At 41.0% G+C, this 23,153-nt stretch overlaps 1 protein-coding gene and 1 long non-coding RNA gene across 2 annotated transcripts; one reads left to right on the forward strand and one right to left on the reverse strand.

Moving 5' to 3' along the window:
- Positions 1-85: 85 nt before the first annotated feature.
- On the forward strand, positions 86-2,161 carry LOC139038051 (uncharacterized). Its single transcript, XR_011490973.1, has 2 exons — positions 86-153; positions 1,812-2,161. It is a non-coding gene; the product is annotated as an uncharacterized lncRNA (long non-coding RNA).
- An 11,635-nt stretch (positions 2,162-13,796) lies between these two features.
- On the reverse strand, positions 13,797-22,018 carry C2H2orf78 (chromosome 2 C2orf78 homolog). The gene is made up of 3 exons (XM_070476131.1): positions 20,839-22,018; positions 17,077-17,823; positions 13,797-15,865 (listed from the first exon to the last, which is right to left on the reverse strand). Exons 1-3 carry the CDS (start codon positions 20,936-20,938, stop codon positions 13,953-13,955), a joined length of 2,760 nt encoding a protein of 919 aa, XP_070332232.1. The 5' UTR covers positions 20,939-22,018; the 3' UTR covers positions 13,797-13,952.
- Between the last annotated feature and the right edge of the window lie 1,135 nt (positions 22,019-23,153).

Genomic DNA, 23,153 nt, shown 5'->3' on the forward strand with positions numbered 1-23,153 from the left:
GAGCGGTGACTGGTGGGCGGAGCTAGGGCTGCCACCTGCGGGGGAGAAAGCACCAATGAGGAGAGAGCGGGGCCATTTTAGTAAAGGAAAATCAAGCAGCGAAGAAGAGGAGACGAGAACCGGACCCAGTGGCCAAGCCAGCTTTTCTTTTAGGTTAGTACAGACACAGTGAAAGGCTACACAAGTTGTAATACAACATCCCTTGGAAAAGCTTAAGTATGAAATCAGACAAAATCTGTTGCATAAATCATACATGTATTGAAATTAGACTGGTAACCTTCATGCTTACCCCACGCCTTTATGTCCTCCACATTTGTGCAGATGAGTTATATGTTTGTGCGTGCGTGCTAAGTCGTTTCAGTCCTGTCCAACTCTGTGCGACCCTATGGACTGGAGCCTGCCAGGCTCCTCTGTCCTTGGGATTCTCCAGGCAAGAATACTGGAGTGGGTTGCCATGCCCTCCTCCAGGGAATCTTCCTGACTTAGGGATCAAACCTGCATCTCTTATGTTTTTTGCATTGGCAGGCAGGTTGTTTTGTACTAGCGCCACCTGGGATGCACGTGTTATATATTTATATCAGTCCTAAAAACTAGGGTATCCCAGTTTTCTGCAGAAAATTCTATGAGCTTTATCAAGCAAGATTGATTGCATGTTGAAACCTATCCTATCAGACTAATAATACCCTATTTATATTACAAAGTTACTGGAAAACCAGATGAGCTGTGTCTTTAAAGTTTTTATGCTAAATACACATCCTCGGGTCTTCTCTATGTGGAAATTTGCTTTCCCTGAATTTCCATTCACTTGTTTTTTTTAGAAATTACTCAAATCTCAGCTCTTAATTTCACCTTAATTTTGTTTATTGCCACATTCAGAAATGTCATGTCGAGTTCTGTTTTAAACCTCTGTGGCCAGAGAGATAGGCTACGTTGGACTCATTGGCTGTTAAGGTCCATCCTGATCAGTGACAAGGTTTTCAGAGGAAGAGTATTTGGGAACTAAGCAGTCATTCTAGTGGTTTCCACTAGTAGGATCTAAGGGTAAATTTCATTTTGCAAAATTTAGCACACCACTTTAGCCCCTTGAGTTCTTTTTTGAATACTGGTTAAGCCATTAAAATTTGATTTAACTTTTTTTTCTGGCCATACAACACAGCCTGTGGGATACCAGTTGAACACATGCTCCCTGGTTGGAAGCATGGAGTCTTAACCACTGGTCCACCAGGGAAGTCCCTAATTTTTTTTTTTTTAGCATATATTATAATAAAATTTTATCTGTAAATTTGAAAACCATTTATTTTGTAACCATTTCCTTTTCAGACTGTAGGACTTTCAAAGCTTCATTAAGAAAAGACCTCTTCAGCATTTCACTAGAAATTTCTAGGTTTTCGTAGATTACCTGACTCTGTTGTGATCATAAAATTTGCAGTTACCATTGCAAAAAGCAGGTGTATATTTGTTTTAGGTTAGCAATATTAGATCTTGGCTGTCGTAGTTTTAGTGTTTAAAGCCGTTTCAATATTAAAATATTTGAATTTATCCCTTGCTTCAAGGTGTAGTATTCAGCTTTATAAACTTTAAAAAATATTAGTAGACTAATTCATGTTCATGTATGGCAGAAACCACCACAATATTGTAAAGCAATTATCCTTCAATTAAAAATAAATTTAAAAAATATGTCAGTAGACTAAAGCCCAATATGTTTAATATTTGATTATCTAGAAACATTATATCAATATGTGTTTGTTCTTTACCACTATATTGTTGTTGTTTAGTTGCTCAGTCATGTCCAATTCTTTGTGACCCCACAGGCTACAGCATGCCAGGCTGCTGTGTCCTTCACTGTCTCCTGGAGTTTGCTCAAACTCATGTCAATTGAGTTGTTGATGACCACTATATAATATCGAAGAATCTGCTTGCTTTGACAACTGCAAAATTGTCAAGAACTTTTCTATTTATCTACACATACTATTTCATAAATGGGTGTGCTTAACAAGGACTAAACTATTTAAAACTGAAATAGAAACCTATTTGCTTTGGAGTCGGATTGTATTACCCAGTAATTAAATGATTTTGTTCTATTGCTGTCTGGAAGAGTACCCACAACTTCTTTAAATTTGAAAAATAGTTGCTATAATAAAAAACATCTTTTGCCTCATTATCTCACTAACTTAAATTTTGAATCTTACGAAAGAACTACTATTTTAATTTTGAGTAGGGTTTTCCTGCCAGATAGACACTCTAACACACTGACATTAATTGATTATTCAACGAAGGATTGCTGATCTGAACACCTGGCTAAATTTACCAGGTTTTCTAAATCAGAGAAAAGAAACTCCTGAAAATTTCCATTTGTTTGTGTTACATTCTACACAAAATTGTCGACCTGAGGTATTAGACAATTGTTTTTTGCCTAGGAGACTAACTTTTTAATGTCACAACATCAATAAAATGTATTGAAAATGAGTATTTAATCTCTAAGGGTCACTGTGCCAAGCAATGGGGACACAAATATCTGTATGACACAGTTCCTACCCTACGACCAGGGCATGGTGTTTATTTGCACCAAATACAGAGTGACACATTCTGTTTGTGGATGTGTATATGTATGAACATATGCACAGCCTCTTTCCAAAAAGTTCTACAAGCCTACTAGTCATTCTATCTCAGGAGACTGTTTATCACCACTCCAAAACTTTATGCTATGGTTTAAAAGTTTAGCTCTTGATTGCCATACTGAGTGAAGTAAGTCAGACAGAGAAGGAGAAATATCACGTGACATCCTTATGTATGGAATCTAAAATTATACAAATGAACTTATTTACAAAACCGACTCACAGACTTTGAGAATGAATATACGGTTGCCAGGGGGGAAGAACTGGGGGAAGGGATAGTTAAGGAGTTTGGGGATTGATATGTACACACTGCTATATTCAAAATGGGTAACCAACAAGGACCTACCATATAGCCCAGGGAACTCTACCCAATGTTATGTGGCAGCCTGGATGGGAGGGGAATTTAAGGGAACCTGGATACATGTACAAGTATGGCTGAGTTCCTTTGCTGTGAAACTACCACAACATTGTTAATTGGCTATGCGCCAATATAAAATAAAAGGTTAAACTCTCTACAAATACTTTAAACCCCAAATTTTTAAAGACTCTCTGCAGGTTTGTTAGTGTGATGATATGACCTATCCTTCAAGGTCTAGCTTAAAGCCCCTGCACAGGTATTGCCTTCTCCACTAGGCCAGCATCCAGATCTCTAATTTCTCCCATTCTCTGTTACGTATATTTTTCTTAAATTTCCCTGGAGTGATTCTGCATAGGCATTGGCTTTTTAGACTTATGGCTGAAAGCGCTTGTCAGACTTTTCCCCTTCACAATCATATATATGCAAGTCGGTGCTAGGATTCCCCTGGAGGTAGGGGGCGGGTGGTGTTGAAAAACCTCTTTTGACATGCTCACAGCTCTATTTCCAGTTCCCAGGACACTTGGGACCCCAGATGATACTCATTGGATGCTCAAATGTTGTTGAAATAAATGCTGTCTAACTGTCCCAGGGACAGGGAAGCCTGGTGGGCTGCCGTCTCTGGGGTCGCACAGAGTTGGACACAACTGAAGCGACTTAGCAGCCGCAGCAGCACTGTCCCAAAAAAGAATTACCGGGATGGGTAGCCAATCATGGTAATAACTGAGATGAACAATGAAAATAGTGGCCATTATTTTCTTGGGACCGAATCTTCTCTACAAGGCAGTTAGAACTAAGAGCAGAAAGTCTCCAAAGCTAGATGCCTTCATGTATTGAGCAAATTTTTATTAAGTACCTATCATACCCATAGGTCAGTGTCAGGCCATGGATTTACAATAATGAAAAAGAAAAACTCAGCTCTTACTCTTTTAAGGCCCTCGTAGATTAGAGCCATCAGAAGGAAAACAAAAATGAGTAAGTTTCTCAAGTGATTGCTAGGTGATTTCCATGCATTGAGACACCCAAACAGTGTATTTTTAACATTGCTAGGGAAAGGGGATGCTCAGAAAGCAGAAATGGAATGTGTACTTAAGACAAATTATTCCCATTTTTTTTTTTTTTTCTGTGAACCCATTGGGAATATAAAATCACAAATTTGAATTCAAAAAGCAAGTATTTGAGAAGAAAAGATACGGAAAGAACTGTTTACAAGAAGGGAATTACAAGTATACTGGAATCTTTTACATTTGTATACTACGAATGCATGGAAATTATGTTCTTTTTCATCTGGAGTTTGGAATTACATTATGAGGAAGCTCATTGAGAAGCCTGCAGAAAAGCCAGTGACATAAAGATGACTCTGAGGTTTGGGGCTCCACCTACTGTTAGTTTTGAAGAATGGTGTCTCCTGTTGTCAAGAAAAATATCTAGTCAGGAAAAGGAGTTTCTATGCATGCCTGTAAGGTTTTAAATGTGTGTATATTATTACAATTAATGCTTAAATTTGCACATATGCAGTCAATTTTATTTGGCATATTTTCTTCATTTGTTACCTGCTAGTTAGCCATGAGTTAAATGATTTATTTCTGAATAACTCAGAGCCTTTGTTTTAGGTAAGAGTGTCATTATCAAGGTTGAAATTTCAGCAAGAGTTAAAAGAGATAAGAAGTTTTAGGACCATTTGAGTTGTACAATTTGGGCTGAGGGATTTTATCATTTTATATTTGGTTTACATATTTCTTTGCAAAAATATTGGCACATGATCAACCACTATAACTGTGAATGCAAGATAAAGAATTACATGCCACTGTATTTATACTCCATGGAAAACATTCATTTATTTATTCAATGAACAACTGTTTACTGACTACCTACTGTGTGCCAAACACTATTCAAGGGATTGGGGATATATTAGCAAACAAGCAGGCAAAAAAATAAAACAATGCTGCCCTCAAGGATTTTATATTCTAGTGATGGGTGAAGGAGTGATGGATTACAAACAATTATATGATAAATAAGCAAGTTACATGTTAGAAGATTCTCAATACAATGGGAAAAGTGGGTGAAAGGAATCAGACTGAAGGAAAGGAGAACTGCAGGGGGTGCAGTTGCAATTTCAGACAGTGCAGTCGGGTAAACCCACGTTGGAAAGATTTGAGTAAAGACTTGGAGGGAACAGCAAGTGCAAAGGCCCTGAGCCAGGAGGTGGCTGGTGTACTTAAGGACCAGCAATGGCTGAGTGTGTTGGGAGTGGAATGGGTGACAGGGAACCTTATCAGTAGATCATGTACTGCAGGGGTCAGCAAGCTACCTGTTTTGTAAAGGAAGCTTTACTGGAACACAGCCATGCCCATTCATCTGCGTGGTTTCTATGACTGCTTTCATGCTACCGCTGCAGAGTTGAATAGCAGAGACAAATACAATCTGGCCCACAAGACTAACATATTTACTGACTGGCTTTATGTTTGCTGACTCCTGATGTAGGTAGGGCTTCATAGGCCATTGCAGGGCCATTGGCCTTGACTCTGAGAAAAATGAGAACATGGGAGGGCTTAAACAGGACAGGATCTAGTGTTTATCAAGAATCATTATGGTGGCTGAGTAGACAAATTTTAGGCAGGAAAAGGTGGGAAGAGAGAAGTCAGTCAGTATTGTGGTTCACAACATACACTGGGGACCTCCCAGGACACCATACAAATTCGCCAGGCTGTAGCAGGATATTTAAAATTCTTGATAGATTCACAGCAATATTTGACATCTGTTAGAGACCATGTGAGCTTCTAGCTGGTAAGTAGTTCACAGTTTCAACATTAGGTTGTGCTATATTCTTTTCATTGCTGACATATAAACCTGGGATTCTGGCAGTAGCCGTAACGAAAGACAAATACTATTTGAAAATCAATGTGGAGCAGGACATGAGGCTGGCAGCATTCAATTTGATTCCAGAGTTTGAGATGTTGCATAGTGCCCAACAGTCCCCCACATTCCATTAGCAAATAACTGTGGTTATTTCAGAGTAAAAAATATATTTTTTTAATTTTAATTTATGTGTATTGTTTTTCAAACGTCTGCCTTGTTATTGGAGCATTGTATTATTATACAATGGAACATTTTTCCTGTGACTTCTCTAACAAATCGACACAATTATTGGCTTATAAAAGCAGAAATTTAATAGTTCTGGAGGCCGGAGGTCTGAAATCAGTACCCCTGGGACAAAATTAAGGTGTCTCTTGAGGGAGATTTCATTCCTTGCTTCTGCCACCCTCTGGTGACTGCTGGCATTGCTTGGCTGGTGCCTGCAAAACTCCAGTCTTTGCCTCCATGGTCACATTGCCTTTTCATCTTGTCTCTATCAAATCTCTTTCTGCCCCCATTTTGTAAGGACACATAAGGACTGTGTTTAGGGCCTACCCTGATAATCCAGGATAACTTCCCCATCTCTGTATCCTTAATCTGACCACATATGTAAAGATCTTTTTCTAAATAAGGTAATAATATTTATAGGCTTGAGAAATTAGGACCTGATCTCTTTGGGTGGCCACTTTCCAGCCTACTACAAACAGAAATACTTATTAGTTGTTGCCACCCAGCTACTTAATAAATGGGATTGTTAAGTATTTCTTTGAGCCTGTAGTTGAGACAGCAAGAGCTCTGTGAATCTAGAAAGTTCGGGAAGCTTCTCAATTAAATGTGTTTCCCAGTAATCCAGGCAGCAAGGAAAGAGGTTCGAAGTGGACGAGTTCTAGATACAATTTGAAGGTAAAGCAGACAGAATTTGCTGCTGTGCAGTTGGGAACGAAAAAAAGGAGTCAAGTGGTTTTGAAGGCCTCTGGCCTGTGCAACTGGAGAAATGACATTACCATGAACTGAGATGGAGAAAACTGTGCATGGACCAATATTCTTGCTGGGTAAGAGGGCAGGTTGGAGGTTCCATTTTGTACATGTTTAGAAAAGTCAATAAGCAAGGAGGAAAAGAGGGGAGGGGGGAATAAAAGATACACACTCCTGGCCAGGACCTGCCTCCAGACTGTCCCCCTGTCCCCAGTTTATTCTTCCTTTCATGGTGGCCAAATGTCCCCCAACCCATGAGCCATTCAGGTTGTTGTGTTTTGACTTCCTACTCAAAACATGGTCTGAGCAAATATTGAGATGAAACTTAGAGAAGACCCAGAAAGCTTCACCTGACCCAGAGTCCTAATGTAGAGCAAATAAGTCTCTGCTTGGGGAACTGAAAATTACAGGATCCCCAAATTTCAAATAATTACATCAAATGATGGAGCAGAACTTCAGAAAGATGGAGGCTGTGGCATAACTTTTGAATCTCATCAAACCCTCCCATCTGGGAAGCAGATCTGCCAGATTGGATGTAGTCAAACAGGAGATAGCAAGAGTGGACAAGGACATTTTAGGAATCAGTGAACTAAAGTGGAAGGGAATGGGTGAATTTAAGATGACCAATATATCTACTACTGTGGGCAAGAATCACTGAGAAGGAATGGAGTAGCCCTCTTAGTCACCAAAATAGTCTGAACTGCAGTACTTGGTTGCAATCTCAAAAATGACAGAATGATCTCATTTCACTTCCAAGGCAAACCATTCGACATCACAATAATCCAAGTCTATGAAGACCTACAAGACCACCTAGAACTAACACCAAAAAAAAAAAAAAAAAAAAGATGTCCTTTTCATCATAGGGGACTGGAATGGAAAGGTAGGAAGTCAAGAGATACCTGGAGTAACAGGCAAGTTTGGCCTTGAAGTACAAAATGAAGCAGGGTAAAGGCTAAAGGGTTTGGCCAAGAGAATGCATTGGTCATAGCAAATACTCTCTTCCAAAAATACAAGAGACGACTCTACACATAGACATCACCAGATGGTCAATACTGAAATCAGATTGATTATATTCTTTGCAGCCTAAGATGGAGAAGCTCTATATAGTCAGCAAAAACAAGACCTGAAGCTGACTGTGGCTCAGATCATGAACTCCTTATTGCAAAATTCAGGCTCAAATTGAAGAAAGTAGGGAAACCATACTAGGCCATTCAGGTGTTACCTGAATCAAATCCCTTATGATTATACAGTGAGGGTCTCAAGTAGATTCAAGTGACTGGATCTGGTAGACAGTGCCTGAAGAACTATGGATGGAAGTTTGTAACATTGTACAGGAGATGGTGACCAAAACCATCCCCAAGAAAAAGAAATTCAGGAAAGCAAAGTGGTTGTCTCAAGAGGTCTTACAAATAGCTGAAAAAAAAAGAAAAGAAAAAAAGGAAAAAATACAGAAATAAAAAAGAGAAGGGAAAGGCAAAGGAGAAAGGGAAAGATATACCCATCTGAATGCAGAGTTCCAGAGAATATCAAAGAAAGATAAGAAAGCCTTCTTAAGTGAACAACGCAGAGAAATAGAGGAAAACAATAGAATGGGAAAGACTAGAGATCTCTTTATGAAAATTGGAGATACCAATTGGGAATATTTCACGCAAACATAAGCAGAATAAAGGACAAAAATGTCAAGGACCTAACAGAAGCAGAAGAGATTAAGAAGAGGTGGCAAGAATACACAGAAGAACTATACAAAAAAGATCTTCCTGACCCTGATAATCACCATAGTGTGGTCACTCACCTAAAGACAGACATCCTGGAATTTGAGGTCAAGTGGGGCCTTACAAAGCATTACTATAAACAAAGCTAGTGGAGGTGATGGAATTCCACTGAGCTATTTCAAATCCTAAAAGATGATGCTGTTAAAGTGCTGCACACAATATGCCAGCAAATTTGGAAAACTCAGCAGTGGTCACAAGACTGGAAAAGGTCAGTTTTCATTCCAGTCCCAAAGAAAGGTAATGCCAAAGAATGTCCAAATTACCATACAAATGCACTCATTTCACATGCTAGCAAGATTATGCTCAAAATCCTTCAAGCTAGGCTTCAGCAGTATGTGAACTGAGAACTTCCAGATGTACAAGCTGGATTTAGAAAAGGCAGATGAACCAGAGATCAAATTGCCAACATCTGCTGGATCATAGAAAAAGCAAGGGAATTCCCAAAAAATACCTACTTCTGCTTCATTGACTACGCTGAAGCCTTTGACTGTGTGGATCACAACAAACTGTGGAATATTCTTAAAGAGATGGGGATACAAGACCACCTTATCTGCCTCCTGTATGCAGGATAAGAAGCAAGTTAGAATTGGACATGGAACAATGGATTGGTTTATAACTGGGAAAGGCTGCATATTGTCACCCTGCTTACTTAAATTCTATGCAGAGTGCATCATGCGAAATGCTGGGCTGGATGATTCACAAGCTGGAATCAAGATTGTCCGGAGAATATCAATACAGCCTGAGACATGCAGCTGATACCATTTTAATGACAGAAAGTGAATAACTAAAGAGCCTCTTGAGGAAGGTGAAAGAGGAGAGTGAAAAAGCTAGCTTAAAACTTAACATTCAAAATCATGGCATCCAGTCCCATCACTTCTTAGGGAAGTGGAAATAGATGGGGAAATAGTGGGAACAGTGTCAGATTTCATTTTCTTGGGCTCCACAGTCACTGTGGATGGTGACTGCAGCCATGAAATTAAAAGACACTTGCTCCTTGGAAGAAAAGCTATGACAAACCTAGACAGCGTATTAAAAAGCAGAGACATCCCTTTGCCAACAAAGGTCTGTATACGTCAAAGCTATGGCTTCTCCACTAGCCACGTATGGATGTGAGAATTGGACCATCAGGAAGGTGGAGCGCGGAAGAATTGATGCTTTCAAACTGTTGTGCTGGAGAAGACTCTTGAGAGTCCCTTGGGCAGCAAGGGACAATTTTAAATTTAAATTTTAAATTTAAAACCAAACAATTTTAAAGGAAATTAACCCTGAATATTCATTGCAAGGACTGGTGCTGAAGCTGAAGCTCCAATACCTTGGCCACCTTATGCAAAGTATTGACTCATTGGAAAAGACCCTGATGCTGGGAAAGACTGATGGCAAGAGGAGAAGTGGGTGACAGAGGATAAGATGGTTGAATGACATCACTGACTCAATGGACATGAGTTTGAGCAAACTCCAGGAGATAGTGAAGGACAGGGAATCCTGGAGTGCTGCAGTTCATGGGGTCACAGAGAGTCGGACTCGACCTAGCAACTGAGCAACAACAACAACACCCTCTCATGGAAGTAGAGCAGCCAAAACCACATGCCCATGGGTAGCACTTATTGAGAAGCTAGAAACCCCCTCAGTCTCTGGTGAGACTGAGTCATTCACAAAAATCACCAGGCTGTGGTGAAAGGAGAACAAAAATAAACCAGGCTCCTGCTGATGGGCAAGAAGCCAAAATGAAGAACAGTGGGTATCAGGGCAGTGTGATTAGGCCCACAGATACTATGTCTTCTGATAGTAGTTATCAATAGAAACCAAATCGTAATTGCTAATAACATGTAGGTGACCAACCCTCGAGAGCTAAGGCAGAGAGAAGGAAGGATGCCATTGTACCTTGTCTCTGGTTCATTGAGTTTCCTGGGGCTGGTATGTGATCATCTGGGGTAAAATCATTTAACTAAACCATTTTTGGAGGCTTTCATGGGGTCCTTTCTCTGAATGGTGTCTAGTGATAAAGCCCACTGGTTTATGCCTCCTGCAAAAGTTATTGTTATTCCAGAACAAAATAGGTGAAATATTGATGGAACTGCCATGAAGAACCTATTTCCAGGTGGCCTCACATCTCCCTTTCAATGTTTTAAAACTGGTTTCACCTAAAAGCAAATAGCAGAAAAGGATTGGGATTAAATCCCATACAAAAGCAGTGTAAGGAGAGAGAGAATAAGGAGCGAATGGCATCTCTTCAGACAATAAAAGCAAGTTGGAAAAGACTGGCCCACAAAACAGATAAAAACTGTAGCCTATCATTTCAAAGTGGGTGAAAAGATGGTAGGAAAAACAATGCAAAAAGTGAAAGAACATGGATCCTGAAGGGAATGGCAAGTTACTATTTAATGGTTACAGAGTTTCTGTTGAGGATGGTGAAAAAGTTCCGAAAATAGTAAACGCTGATAAATGCCACCCTTGGGTATTTGGTGATTTATTTCCATGAAAGGGTTTGGGGAGATTCAAAAACTGTTCTGCTGGGCCCATCTTTCTGAGGTCCTGCTGAATGTTTTGATATAATTATTTTGAATTTGGATAGTGGTGATGGTTACACAACATCATGAATGCATTTAATGTCACTGAATTGTATACTTAAAAATGGTTGAAGTAATCAATTTTATGTATGTTTTACCATAATAAGAAAAGATGAAAAAGCAGTACAAATCAGAATTCGGTAAGATAACAGAACTTAGGACAGAATTCAAAATAAAAGAAATAAATTCATAAATGAATTCTGTGTAAAAGAATACAAGAGTATATAATGCCTTAATAGAAACAAGCAAAGGAGAAAAATTGTATAATTTTATGTATTTATTTATTGTTGCTGCACTAGCTATTCTTTAGTTGGGGTGAGCAGGCTCTAACTTCTGTTGCAGGGTGCAGGCTTCTCACTGTAGTGGCTTCTCTTGTGGTGGAGCACAGCTTCAGTAGTTATGGCACATGGGCTTAGCTGCTTCATAGCATGAGGGATCCTCCTGGCCCAGGGATAGAACCCATGTCTCCTGCATTGGCAGGCAGATTCTTTACCACTGAGTCACCAAGAAACCCGAAAAAGGAGAAAACTTTTTAAAATAAGATGCAAAGAGTTCTAGAGAAATGGGAAATAAAAAAAGATAGGCAAAAAAGAGGACAATCTATAGAGTAATATAAATATGTAGAAGAATCTATTTTACCATAAAGGTGACATCTCAAATCTGTGAGACAGATTAGTCAATAAATTGTGATATATGCATGTTGGGGTATAAATATTTCTCTGGAAGCAAATGTCTCTGAGGAGGGAAATGTGTGGCTTGCGAACTCAGGGAATAGGGTGAATTTCCATTGAATACGCTTGTGTACCTTTTCTAACGCTTTGTCGTGTGAAGTGTGCCTGAGTTCTAACCCCAGCTCCCCCAGTTGCTAGCTCTTAATCTTGGGCAAATTCTTCCCACTCTCCAAACCTCTTTATCTGTAAAATAGGGTCAATAACTTAGCCTGATGCTGCCTGGCACAAGATAACTCTCGATAAAAGGAAATTATTAGTGGAAACCACCCAAATGTTCACCAGTGGATGAAAGGATTTTTATACTGGATTATGCAGTCATAAAAAGGGATGACGCACTAACACCAGCTACCACATGGAGGAACTTGAAAACATTACACTGGAAAAAAAAACACAAAACATTACACTGAGAGAAGCCAGACACGTTGGTCATATTTACACTATTTCCTATACATGCAGTGTCCAGAAAAGGGCAAAACCATAGAGACACAAAGTAAATTGATGATTGCAGGGGCTGAAGGAGGAGGGGATGAGGAGGGCCTGCTGATGGTTAAGGGGGTTTCTTTTTGGGGTGATGAAAATGTTATGGCTTAGATACTGGTGATGATGGCATGCATAGGCTCGTGAATGTTCTAAATGGCACTGAAGTTGGAGTTTCAAAAGGCGAATTTTAAGGTATGTGAATCATATCTCAATAAAATAATTTACAAATGAAAACTGCCAATTTTCCTACAGTCACTCTCCGCTGTTTCCATCTCTCCCTCCTTTCCACGCCCACCCTCTCCACTCCCCCCAACCCCTGGCCTGCATTAACCCCAGCCCCCAACTCCGCCACCCACCCCACCACCACCCACTCCCCACCCCTGCCACCCCACCTCCTCATCTTCACTCCCTCGAGCTGCCTCTCAAGGAGCCTCTGGACTGCAGGATACCTGCAACGTGTGGCTGCCGGAGCAGGGACCTACTGCGCATGTGCCTACCGCTCTCGCCCCTGAAAATGGACACCTCCAGAGGATTTTTCGCGTGCGCTTCAGTTGATGGCGATGTTTTGATGGCGTTATTTAGAGAAGACAGCACGCGCACGGGTCAATGGAGGCAGCCCCCCAAGTTGACGTTTCGGCCCCTGCAGAAGTTTGATCTCTTCCACCAGAAACCTCCGGATGCTATGCTCTAAAAGCCAGGTTGGCGGCCTACTGGAACTTGCGAATACGGAGGACTTCGGGGGGCCTTTGGGCCTCAGATTGAGGCCTTGTACCTCCGCATGCGATGTGCCCTCAGCCCGCTGCTGAACCTCACTAAGCCGTGGCAGAGGAATTCTGGCCCTGCATGTTGTTGCCAGGGTCCCCTCCACAGCGCATTGCCGCCCCGGTGCCTAGGAGCTGAGTAAACGGTGCCTTCTATCCCAGGCCCTGATGCTGAGCCTCTTGCGGCAGCAGTTCACTTGGCCCTCGCCCTCTCCTCAGCTGCCAAGATAACGCTGAGCCCTTGCCACTCATCTGGTAGACTTCCCAATTCCCCTCTGTCATCACACTTAGGTAACTCAGACCTTTCAGAGGGGTGTCCTGAGCCTCTTGAAATACCTGTCTGGTGGTGGTGAGACATAAGGCCAGTCTCAAGGAGAGACTTTTTCTGCTTCTCCTCGTCAAACTAGACTCATCTTCTGTCATCTTCACCTCTACTCAAATTTTGTTCTTTCAATCCTAACCTCAGATCCTACTTTTTAAATTCTACCATTTCCCCCACTCCCGCTTCCTTTTATAAATCCGTAAAATCTCTTGGCCTTCCTAGCCCTGGGCCAAGTTCCTTCCTCTTTCCTCAGGTTTTACATCTTTTCCCTCTTCTCTCATCCAACATTCAGTCCTTCCTTTCTGGTGCAGACTTTGATTCCTGCCCCAACCAAAAAAAAAAAAGGCACAGTTAACATCATCTCAAATTCAAAAGTCTTTATTATTTGTCTATTAACTCTATTATATTTGTTGAGTTTTAAGCTTTAAAATATATCAGAATAAATGGAGAAATTTATATCTATTTATATATGGGAAAACAACTGGTACCCCAGGTGGCACCAACAATCCTAGCAGCTCTTACATGGCATACCCATAGTACCGAGCAATTTCCATCTCTTTTTCCCTCTCAATGAAATATTGCACTTTCCCCAAAGAGGTGTATTTAGCAGCATTCTCACGCTCTAGTTGAGCCTGCCTCTTCATGGCCTCCCGCTCCGGCCGCTGCTCTTCTGTGATGGGCTTTGACATTACTGGCTCAGGTACATTGGGTTTCCTCCAAGGAATTGGTTGGAAGCGGAAGTCTTGGAGTAGAAATTGGGTTTGAGGCTTGGGTGGGGACTGGCGCTTGGTCACAGGAGGGGGAACAGACTCCCGCTGGAGAGACGTGCAAGATGAAGTTTTGTAGGGTACAGGCCGAGGAGCAGCAGACTGAGGGACACTAGGCCGGGTAGGTTTGGTCAAACCCGGTCGGGTTGGATTGGTCACAGTTGTCTGAGCTGGTTTGGCAGGACCTGGCAAAGATGCAGGAGCTGGCCGGGATGCATTGGCTGCAGCAGGTTGAGCTGAGTTAGTAGAACCAGGCCTCGCAGGATAAGCCCCAGCAGGCTGATATGAGGCCACAGACTGTGGCCTCCGAGGAACAGGTCGAGCCTGAGGCTTGTCCAAGGTAGGAAAAGGCAAAGGTACTAACTTGACCTTCCCAGGAGGAGGCAGCTCACACCGCGCTGGTGATAGACACTGTTTTTCAGCACTGTCATCTGGTTTCTGGGCTTTGACTTGAGTTTTGTCAGGACCTTTACCCTCACATGGGGTCTTGAGCCATGACTTGATAGCAGGGAATGGCTGGGGGTCTTTAGGGTTGCTTGAATTTCCCAGGACCCGAGAGGAATTGAGTCCAATTTTCTTATCACTCCTCTTCCCCAGTGCATGAAAAACCTGCACAGACTCCAGCATGTGCATGCCCAGGCAGCTTCGAGGCTTTTTAAAGTTCTCTTGGCTAAAGTCAGGTTGGTTTTTCTTCCGCTTCATCTTGGGAATGCTTGGCTTCTCCTCTGCCTTGACTTTGTTCCTTGGTGGCTTATTCTCTTCAGGCTTCTTGTTTTCTCTGGTTCTCTTGGTCTTTGCCTGCTCATGGCTCTTAGCTTTGTTGACCCTGCCGGATGCAGCTTTCTGAGCTTTGCTGTTCGGCTGTTTGACTGTGTTCACGGGAGCCTTGTCACCGACTGCAGCATTGCATGTAATCACTTCTTCCCCTAATAGGCACTCTGGGTTCTTTGGCTGGATTTTGGCCTTGGGAGCATCACTGACAGACTCAGAGGCTTTATGTTTTTTCTTCCTGGGTTGATCAGAGGGCACCTTTATGACATTTGGCTTTTCCTGCACCTGATTTCCCTTAACAGCGCTGGTATCTTTGGCTTTGATCAACTTTGGAGTTTCGGATTGATCAAGGTCTTTCAAAGAATGAAAGAACTGGGGAAGGTGAATATCCTCTACCAGGGTATTAATGTCTGCAAAGCCACTGCTAGAGTCAAACCCATTTTCAAGTGTCCCTAAGTCCTCAAAACTCAGGCTGTTCTTTCCCAGATTGTCATTTTCAGAAACAAGTTGCTCCTCTTGGTTGAGGGGATCAATGCTGGCCAGGAGCTCGTGAATATCAGAGATTTCCATAGGCACTAGCAGAGGATCTTGGTTTTCTATTGGGATCTGGTAAGCATCCAGAGGCTTTGAAAACTTAGTTTTAATATCATCCAAATTCTTATTCTCTGTTTGTTCCTGGCTTGGAACTGGAGGCAGTGTCAGGAGATTACTGGCACTCTGGACTGGAGCTCTCATTGAAATGTCCCCAAGTTCAAGTGGTGGATTACTCTCAAGTATCTGGATATTTCTGCTAATGCAGGACCTATGGAATTCTGAAGTTTCTGACAGACAAAATGTCTGGCTTGGAGGTTGCGATCCCAGGGAATTTTCCATCCCCAGGGAAGTCTCCATCACTACAAAGGAATGAGGGAAGAAGTCAGTCCCTGGTGAGTGAGATGCTCCCTCCACCCCCAGACACCAGCACAGTAATCATGTACCTTTCAATGATGGGCAAGGCATTTCTACTACCTAGTCTTAAGGACGGTGGACCTGTCTTATGCTGGGAGCTAAGAGGTGGCTGTTCTAATTCTTACTGGTGACCATTTGATGTCACTGATTTTTGGCTTTCTTTGTATTCCATAGGGATCCTATAAGCCAAATTAAAATGAGTCCTATTTTTGAAATATAACATGTCTCACAAAGCCTAGCATTCTCATGTAGAGTCCTTTCAATTCTCCCCACTTTCCTGAGAGACTAAAAACACTTCACACCATGAACTATGAGAGGGAGTAGAGCTCTTCCTGGGAAAATATATCAACAAAGAATCTTCAGCCTGCCTGCTCCAGACAGGATCTCAGACCACAAGGTCTTAAATCTTGGTATAAAGTAAGGAAGTGAGGCACAGTTAAACTGGCACTGTCATAATAAGAGTTCTGAAACACCTCCCAAGAAGACTATAGCAATAGATCAGGGAAGGGAGTGTACAGTGTGGTAGCACAGGGCTGATCAACTAGAGCACTGAAAACCGTGGTGCCTTTTGGTATGCGCTTGTGGTGCTGGAGAAGACTCTTGAGAGTCCCTTGGACTGCAAGGAGAGCTAACCAGTCCATCCTAAAGGAAATCAGTCCTGAATATTCACTGAAAGGACTGATGCTGAAGCTGAAACTGCAATACTTTGGCCACCTGATGCAAAGAGCTGACTCATTTGAAAAGATCCTGATGCTGGGAAAGATTGAAGGCAGGAGGAGAAGGGGACGACAGAGGATGAGATGGTTGGATGGCATCACCGACTCAATGGGCGTGAGTTTGAGTAAACTCCAGGAGCTGGTTATGGACAGGCAGGCCTGGCATGCTGCAGTTCATGGGGTCACAGAGTCGGACCCAACTGAACGACTGAACTGACCTGTGGTTCTCTTACATGTGGCATAAATGACCTTTACAGTGTGCAACCTTCCACCTGCATTAGGTGTTCTTATATACAGTCTAAAAACAGAGCGCTGAGCAAAGGTCGTGGTTATTAAAGTCCCAGGGTCTAAATTCTGTCTATACGCCACTTCCCAGCTGTAGATTTGACCCCATTTTTTGAATTCTGAGCTCATTCTACTTTCTTGCTGTTTGTACTCACCTTGAAAACCTGTTTGTGTGATGGGCTGAGCAGACACAGAGTAGTAGATTCCAGAGGTAGAAGCTGGTGGTAGGATATTTGCGGGCTGAATCTCCTTTAGTAACATAACCATTTCCGGTTGGGCAGAGGTCCTGCTTCCTGCGTAGGACACAGAGCCACCGGACTGCAGGCAGGGGCCAAGCTCTCCAGATAGTAAAGGCCCCAGTGTGCCTTGGTGACAGTAATATACCTGGCCTCTTTCCTGGTGGGGAAGTGACAGGCTGTGTCCCTGATTTGGAATCTGAGATGGTGTTCCCTGAACAAGGTTGGCAGGAAGAGATGGATATAGAGGGACCATGTTAGTGACTTCTGACGTTTTGTCATACTGGGCTGTCATAGACATGGAGGAAACAGCTGTGTCTTGGTCAATGACTGTCACAGTGAAGTCTCCAAGTGAAGAAGACTTCTTCTCAGTGTCCCACTCAAAAATACCTGGATAGGAAGCAACTGAAGTGGAGAGCTGGCTCTGGCCAGTGACTCCAGATAACATAGCTGTGCTGGAATGCTGGTAATGGTAGGCACTACCCATGAGTGGCTGGAAAGAGGTGCCAGAGCCCGCTGGCAATGGCCATGCTGAAGTGAGGGCTGGAGCAGAGACCCTGGAGGAGTTGCAGACACTTCCTGTGAGGGAAGCTGCGTTGCTCCCCATAGGAAGAGAGAGCTGCAGAGAATTCTGGGTTCCAAGTACAGATGGATTTTGGAAATTTTCTGTAAGAACAGAGGGTAAGAAAAAGATGAGTGAGGCTGATAAATTCTCACTGTGTTTTGAGGAACGGCATTATCTTAAGGTTCTTGCTATCAGATGCCTCTAATATCAATACTTTCTGAGAAACCCAAAATCAGGCAGTTATGGTGGCTGTAAGGGTTGGAGTAGTTTGACACTTCCTTATGTTAACTGCCTGTGCTCCCGTCTTGAGCATACATTGTGCAGAAGACCCAAGTGGTGTGGTTCAGACATTGTTCTCCAGGCAGGAAATATCCTTCTTCCTGCCCTATCTTTCCCTTAAGCCCGCACTAGTATTGACTTGCATGCTGTTTCCTCGAATTGAAGCATTTTCGAACTAGGAGGTCCTTAGAGAACTTCTGTTCTCATAGTTTCATGAGTAAGGAAACTGAGGCTAAGAGAGTTCAGATTGACTTTTTCAAGTTCTCTCATTATGTTAGTATCATTACCAGGTTTCAGAACATAAGTATCGTGACTTTCTTGCCAGGATGCCGATCTGAGCATGATGCAGCCAGAAACCAGGAGAAATTCAGCTTATAATGTAAGCATTTTTTTGTCCATTAGAAAACAGTATAGCTATTACTATTGTAATCTTTAGTGTCTCAATTTGCTTGCCCATTTCCCTCACTGTTACCTGGAGTCCAGTGATAAATTTAAAGGGTAATCTTTACCCTCTTCAAGCCTGACTTCTCATCCCACCTCAAAATGATTATCTGAAAGTGAATTTCTGAAATGCCTTTTGAATGAAAAAAGTTATTTAACTCTTTGAGTTTCAGACTACTTATCTGTAGAGTGGTTATAACAACAAAAATAATAATAGCAGTAATAAGTAAACATGAATAATTAATACAATACATAATAAAGAATAAAACATGAATAAATGAATAAATTACATATGATTTGTATGGAGGAATATTTAATAAGTCCTAGAAAGACATAGAAAAATCATGAAAAACGTATTAGTTAATGTATATATACATGTATAATATAGATGTGAAAACTTCTGTATGTGGCAAGTGTTAAAGCATAATAAGTTTCATGATAAATGAAGTTCTGTATCATATATGCAATATTATGAGTGAATATTGCTCACTTTATCTTGGTAAATACTATTAATGAAAAGACACAATATAAGGTGACTTTGAATGAATTCCTAGCCAATACATACTGACAGAGAAGATATATCTGTAAAAAATGTATAGCAAGCAACAGAATGCAATAAATGTGAATGTATAGGTAGCCCAATATATGTAGATAATTATTTCAATAAAAAAAATGGTACAAAGCAGACAGCAAAATAATGTATAAAATAATTTCATTATTGGGCTCATTCATGTTTTTATGCAGCAAGTAACAGGTACTTAGTCTAGTAAAAACATATATTTCAATGAATATAACTATATCACAAGCAGAAAGGAAAACTTAAAAAGTATCAAGACAGTTTTCATATTTATCCTAGAACTTAGATTATAATCATCTTCAACATCCAGAAGGATGATATTCCAAAGCCTGAAAGAACTATCTTCACTAGAATCCAGTTTGAAAAAGATTTTTAAATGTGGGAAAATCCAAAGGACTCCACAACAATATTTTAGATAAATTGCAGATTTTTTTTTCCTTAGCAGCACTGTGCAGTCTGGCATTGAAAGCTAGACTGAGTCCTAACCACTGGACCATCAGGGGATTCCCTATATGTGGAATTAATGATGCAGGGTTTGCCTTTTTCTTTTTCTTCTTAGGTAGCCAAGCTCTAAAAATGGATGATGACTGTTGGTCAATGTGCTCTCTGTGTTAGGAAGGAAATAATTGTAAAGATCAAAAGCAACCTTGACTTAGAACCTACTAACATACAAAAGAATTAGTCCTTCTGATTTAACTTAGAAAATATCATTTTAAAATGTTATTTTTAATTGGTAAAATGTCTAATAGTTTCAAAGTCAGAATGAATGAAACACTGAAAATCAGCCCCCTAGATAATCACTTTTGTTTCTTGTTTGTAGGAAGTATCATTTCTAAAACATATTTCTAAAATATTTATATTCAAAATTGTCAAGTGTCACCTGTGTTGAGAGAGGCAATAAAAGAAAAACACTGAGTATGACTTTTCTGATAAGCTGTTTTTCCTGGTGATACCTTATTCTGGCCTTACTTTCCTTCCTAGTCTATTAATAGAAGCATTTGCGAAAATCAACGGTATTTTGCCCTGCTCTAAGCAGATTGCTGTCTGCGCACTATCTGCTTTAATTTAAAATCTTTGGATCCTGTCAACATTCCATCCCAAACTACTTTTTTCTTGAGAACTCCTCCTTGCTTTCCCTCCTTATTCTTATATTTTCTCCTTCCTCTTGGAAGGAGGTTCTCATTGACCTCTGCTGATGAAGCCAGTCCTAAACTTCCTTAGGTTTGACTACACACCTCCCTTTAGCCCAGTGCTGTCCATTTTCTCTCTTTTCAACTTATTTAGGTAGGTAGAAAACTTACTAAGTTTTCTCTTTTCAACTTATTTAGGTAGGAAACTCCAAAAATAAGTGAATATTACTTTTTGAGCAGCACTAAATTTAAAATACTAAAACGGAAATATTAACTGAGGGTGACCATTACAGGTGAAACATCTCAGTATATAATGCTAATTTTCTACACCACCTGGCTTTTCTCTGTTTCTGTTGAAACACTCTTGAGAAGTCTCTGATTTCATGTTCTACATGGGTACCTTTTGAGATTCAATATTGAAAAGAAAAGGACCAGAGAGATAGACCAGTGTAGCATCCTAATGTAACATTGGATGTAACATTAGAGGAGGAAAAAACAGACCTTGTGAGACAGTGACTTGTCCAAAGTGTCCAAAGCACAGAGATAGTAAATGTCCAAGTCAAAACTGAAATTAGGTCTCCAGATTTCTAGTTCAATACTTTCCTTCAATATTCCATTTTGAATCTACTACTAAATTTATGGTCAGATAAAAAATCTAACGAAAAACTTTATAAAGTTTCTTTCCATACCTGACATGGTCAGAGAAGAAGAGGAAAGATTAAGTGCAGGTACAAGGGAGGAGGAGATGATCCTAGAGGATGTCTTGAGTGACTGCAGCCAAAGTGGCATGTGTCCAGTACAAAGGTCACTGGTCACTGGTAACTGGTCACTTGCGATGATCCAAGTTTATTTACAGACAACTCCATGGAAACCCCAAGGTTCTACCAGGTGGTAGTAGGTTTGGTGGGAGAATGATGTCACAAAGCAGGCAGTTTAAAGGTATGATATAGCCAATAGGGAAGTCAGATAGCCAATAAGAAGACAGGATTGGATGGAGAAAAAAGGTGTAGGAAACACCTAAATGTGTGAGCTTTGGGGAGGTGAAGTCTTCCAAGACAGATTTACTTTCCTCGGGCTCTTCCATGAAGGAAATCATTGCAACATTTCTTATAGATGCTTATTAATGTAATTAACATAGTTACTTATATTCTATGTAGCCTTATATTTTATGTTATACACTTGCAGTTACATATATCTTGGTTAATTAATAACCTTAGAGAAGAAGGAAACAGCCATCCAGTTTGAACTATTATAGTTGTTCTGAAATCCTACCAGTCTATTTAATTAGTGAACTTGCAGTAGCTTTTAAGGAGCAAAGGAAGGGATTAAGAAGCTCTTTTTGTAACTTTGGTAAAGAGTGGGGCGAAGTTGGTTGAGTGCACCTTGTGGAGAATGATGTGGTCCAAGTTTCTTCTCTTTAGTTTCTTCTCCTTGACTCCTCCTTTTCTTGGGCTGGGCCAGGTTGGACTTGCATTTCTCTTCTGCCCTCCATTTTTGTTGCTGTTGTTTTAGGCATTGTTTCTGGGACAACTCTTGATCTTGCATTCTTACTGTCTTGCTTGTTACTTCCTGTCAACTTCCAGCATCAGGAGTCTTCTTTTCAGTGCTTGATGCTTCACAAAATAGACTCTGCCCAATGGAAGCAAATACCAGAGAGCTTAGGACACACAGCTGGTTGCAGACCTTTTCTCTTGCAGCCTTTGGTTGCAATTCTTTTGACCATAATTTGCTACCCCTGGTTCCTTGGGCCACACAGGCATCCTGACATCCAGCTCTTTTATATATGAGAGGCATTCTGGATACTGTCCCTTTTCCTTCCCACGTAAGTATATCCAGGGTGGCAGTTACTGTAGCCTCCTCCGCCTTGCAAACAGCCACTCTAGAATCTTGGACCTCTGGGATTCTCTCTTGCATGCTTGGGTGTGAGGCCAGGCAAAATGTATCTTCTTAGATACAGAAGAGGAAAATAGACTGGGGGGGTGGGGTGCTGGTAAGGTGAAAGGGCACAGGTTAAAAGAGAGTCATGTAGATTTTTCAGTTTCTGTGAGAAGCAAGTGGACACACTTTGGCCTCACTTTGTTTAACAGAACCAACAATTTTAGATATAGATATATTTATGTAGCTAGACAGTGTAGCAACTGCCATGAATTCTGTACACTAAAAAGAATAATCGTACATATATTTTTCATTTTGTGTCATATTACCTTATTTATATCATTCATTTGTGTGTTTATAGAATACAGACTTTTAAAATGCTCTGGTTTTGCCTACATGGTTCTTTCTTTGTCATATTTTTAAGGAATCCAATGTTGTAAGGCATACTGCATATTTATTTTGAAGCATCATGAACTAACTTGACCTGATGGATTTTGTGGAAAAACTTTAAAAAGCGTCTGTGAAAAAGGCATTTTGTTGAGTTGCACTGTGCACCCAAGTGGAAGGAGCAGCTATCTGCTGTCAGCCCGACCTGGCCTGGAGTGCCTCTGCTTCCCCCCCATGGTTAATGCTTTTCTCACTAACCACTCTTGTGATTTTGATAATGTGAGTTATGGCTGAGTTGCTTACGACTTATATGTGGGGTAAGCTGATTTTTAGGAGGAAACCTATGGTTCTATTCATTTTCCTTGGTAGTAAGGTTTCAGGGGTGCAAAGAGAAATCTATCTGGGGACTTTGCTAATACCAAGATGGTATCTCATAGATGGGATCTCCGAAGACACATATTTAATTTATACACTTGTTTTCTCTATTATGAAATATATGGGGGATGATACTTAGCTGACAAGAAATTGTGAAAGTTGTGGTGTACAGATGTGGCTTAGGCTTTTAAGTGTATATCAGGGTTTTTTCCCCCTAAGTTTCATACTTTAGATGGCCTATTTCCATGATTCTAGTATGTGATGTGAGGCTAACAATATATACTAAATACCTGCAAGCCAAACAAGTCTCTCTTTCTCTATATTCCCATGGATATCAAGGGACTCATGACTACTGCAGGTTTGGGTG

This window comes from Odocoileus virginianus, chromosome 2 (assembly GCF_023699985.2).
Source record: "Odocoileus virginianus isolate 20LAN1187 ecotype Illinois chromosome 2, Ovbor_1.2, whole genome shotgun sequence".
In the NCBI taxonomy this organism is placed as follows: domain Eukaryota; kingdom Metazoa; phylum Chordata; class Mammalia; order Artiodactyla; family Cervidae; genus Odocoileus; species Odocoileus virginianus.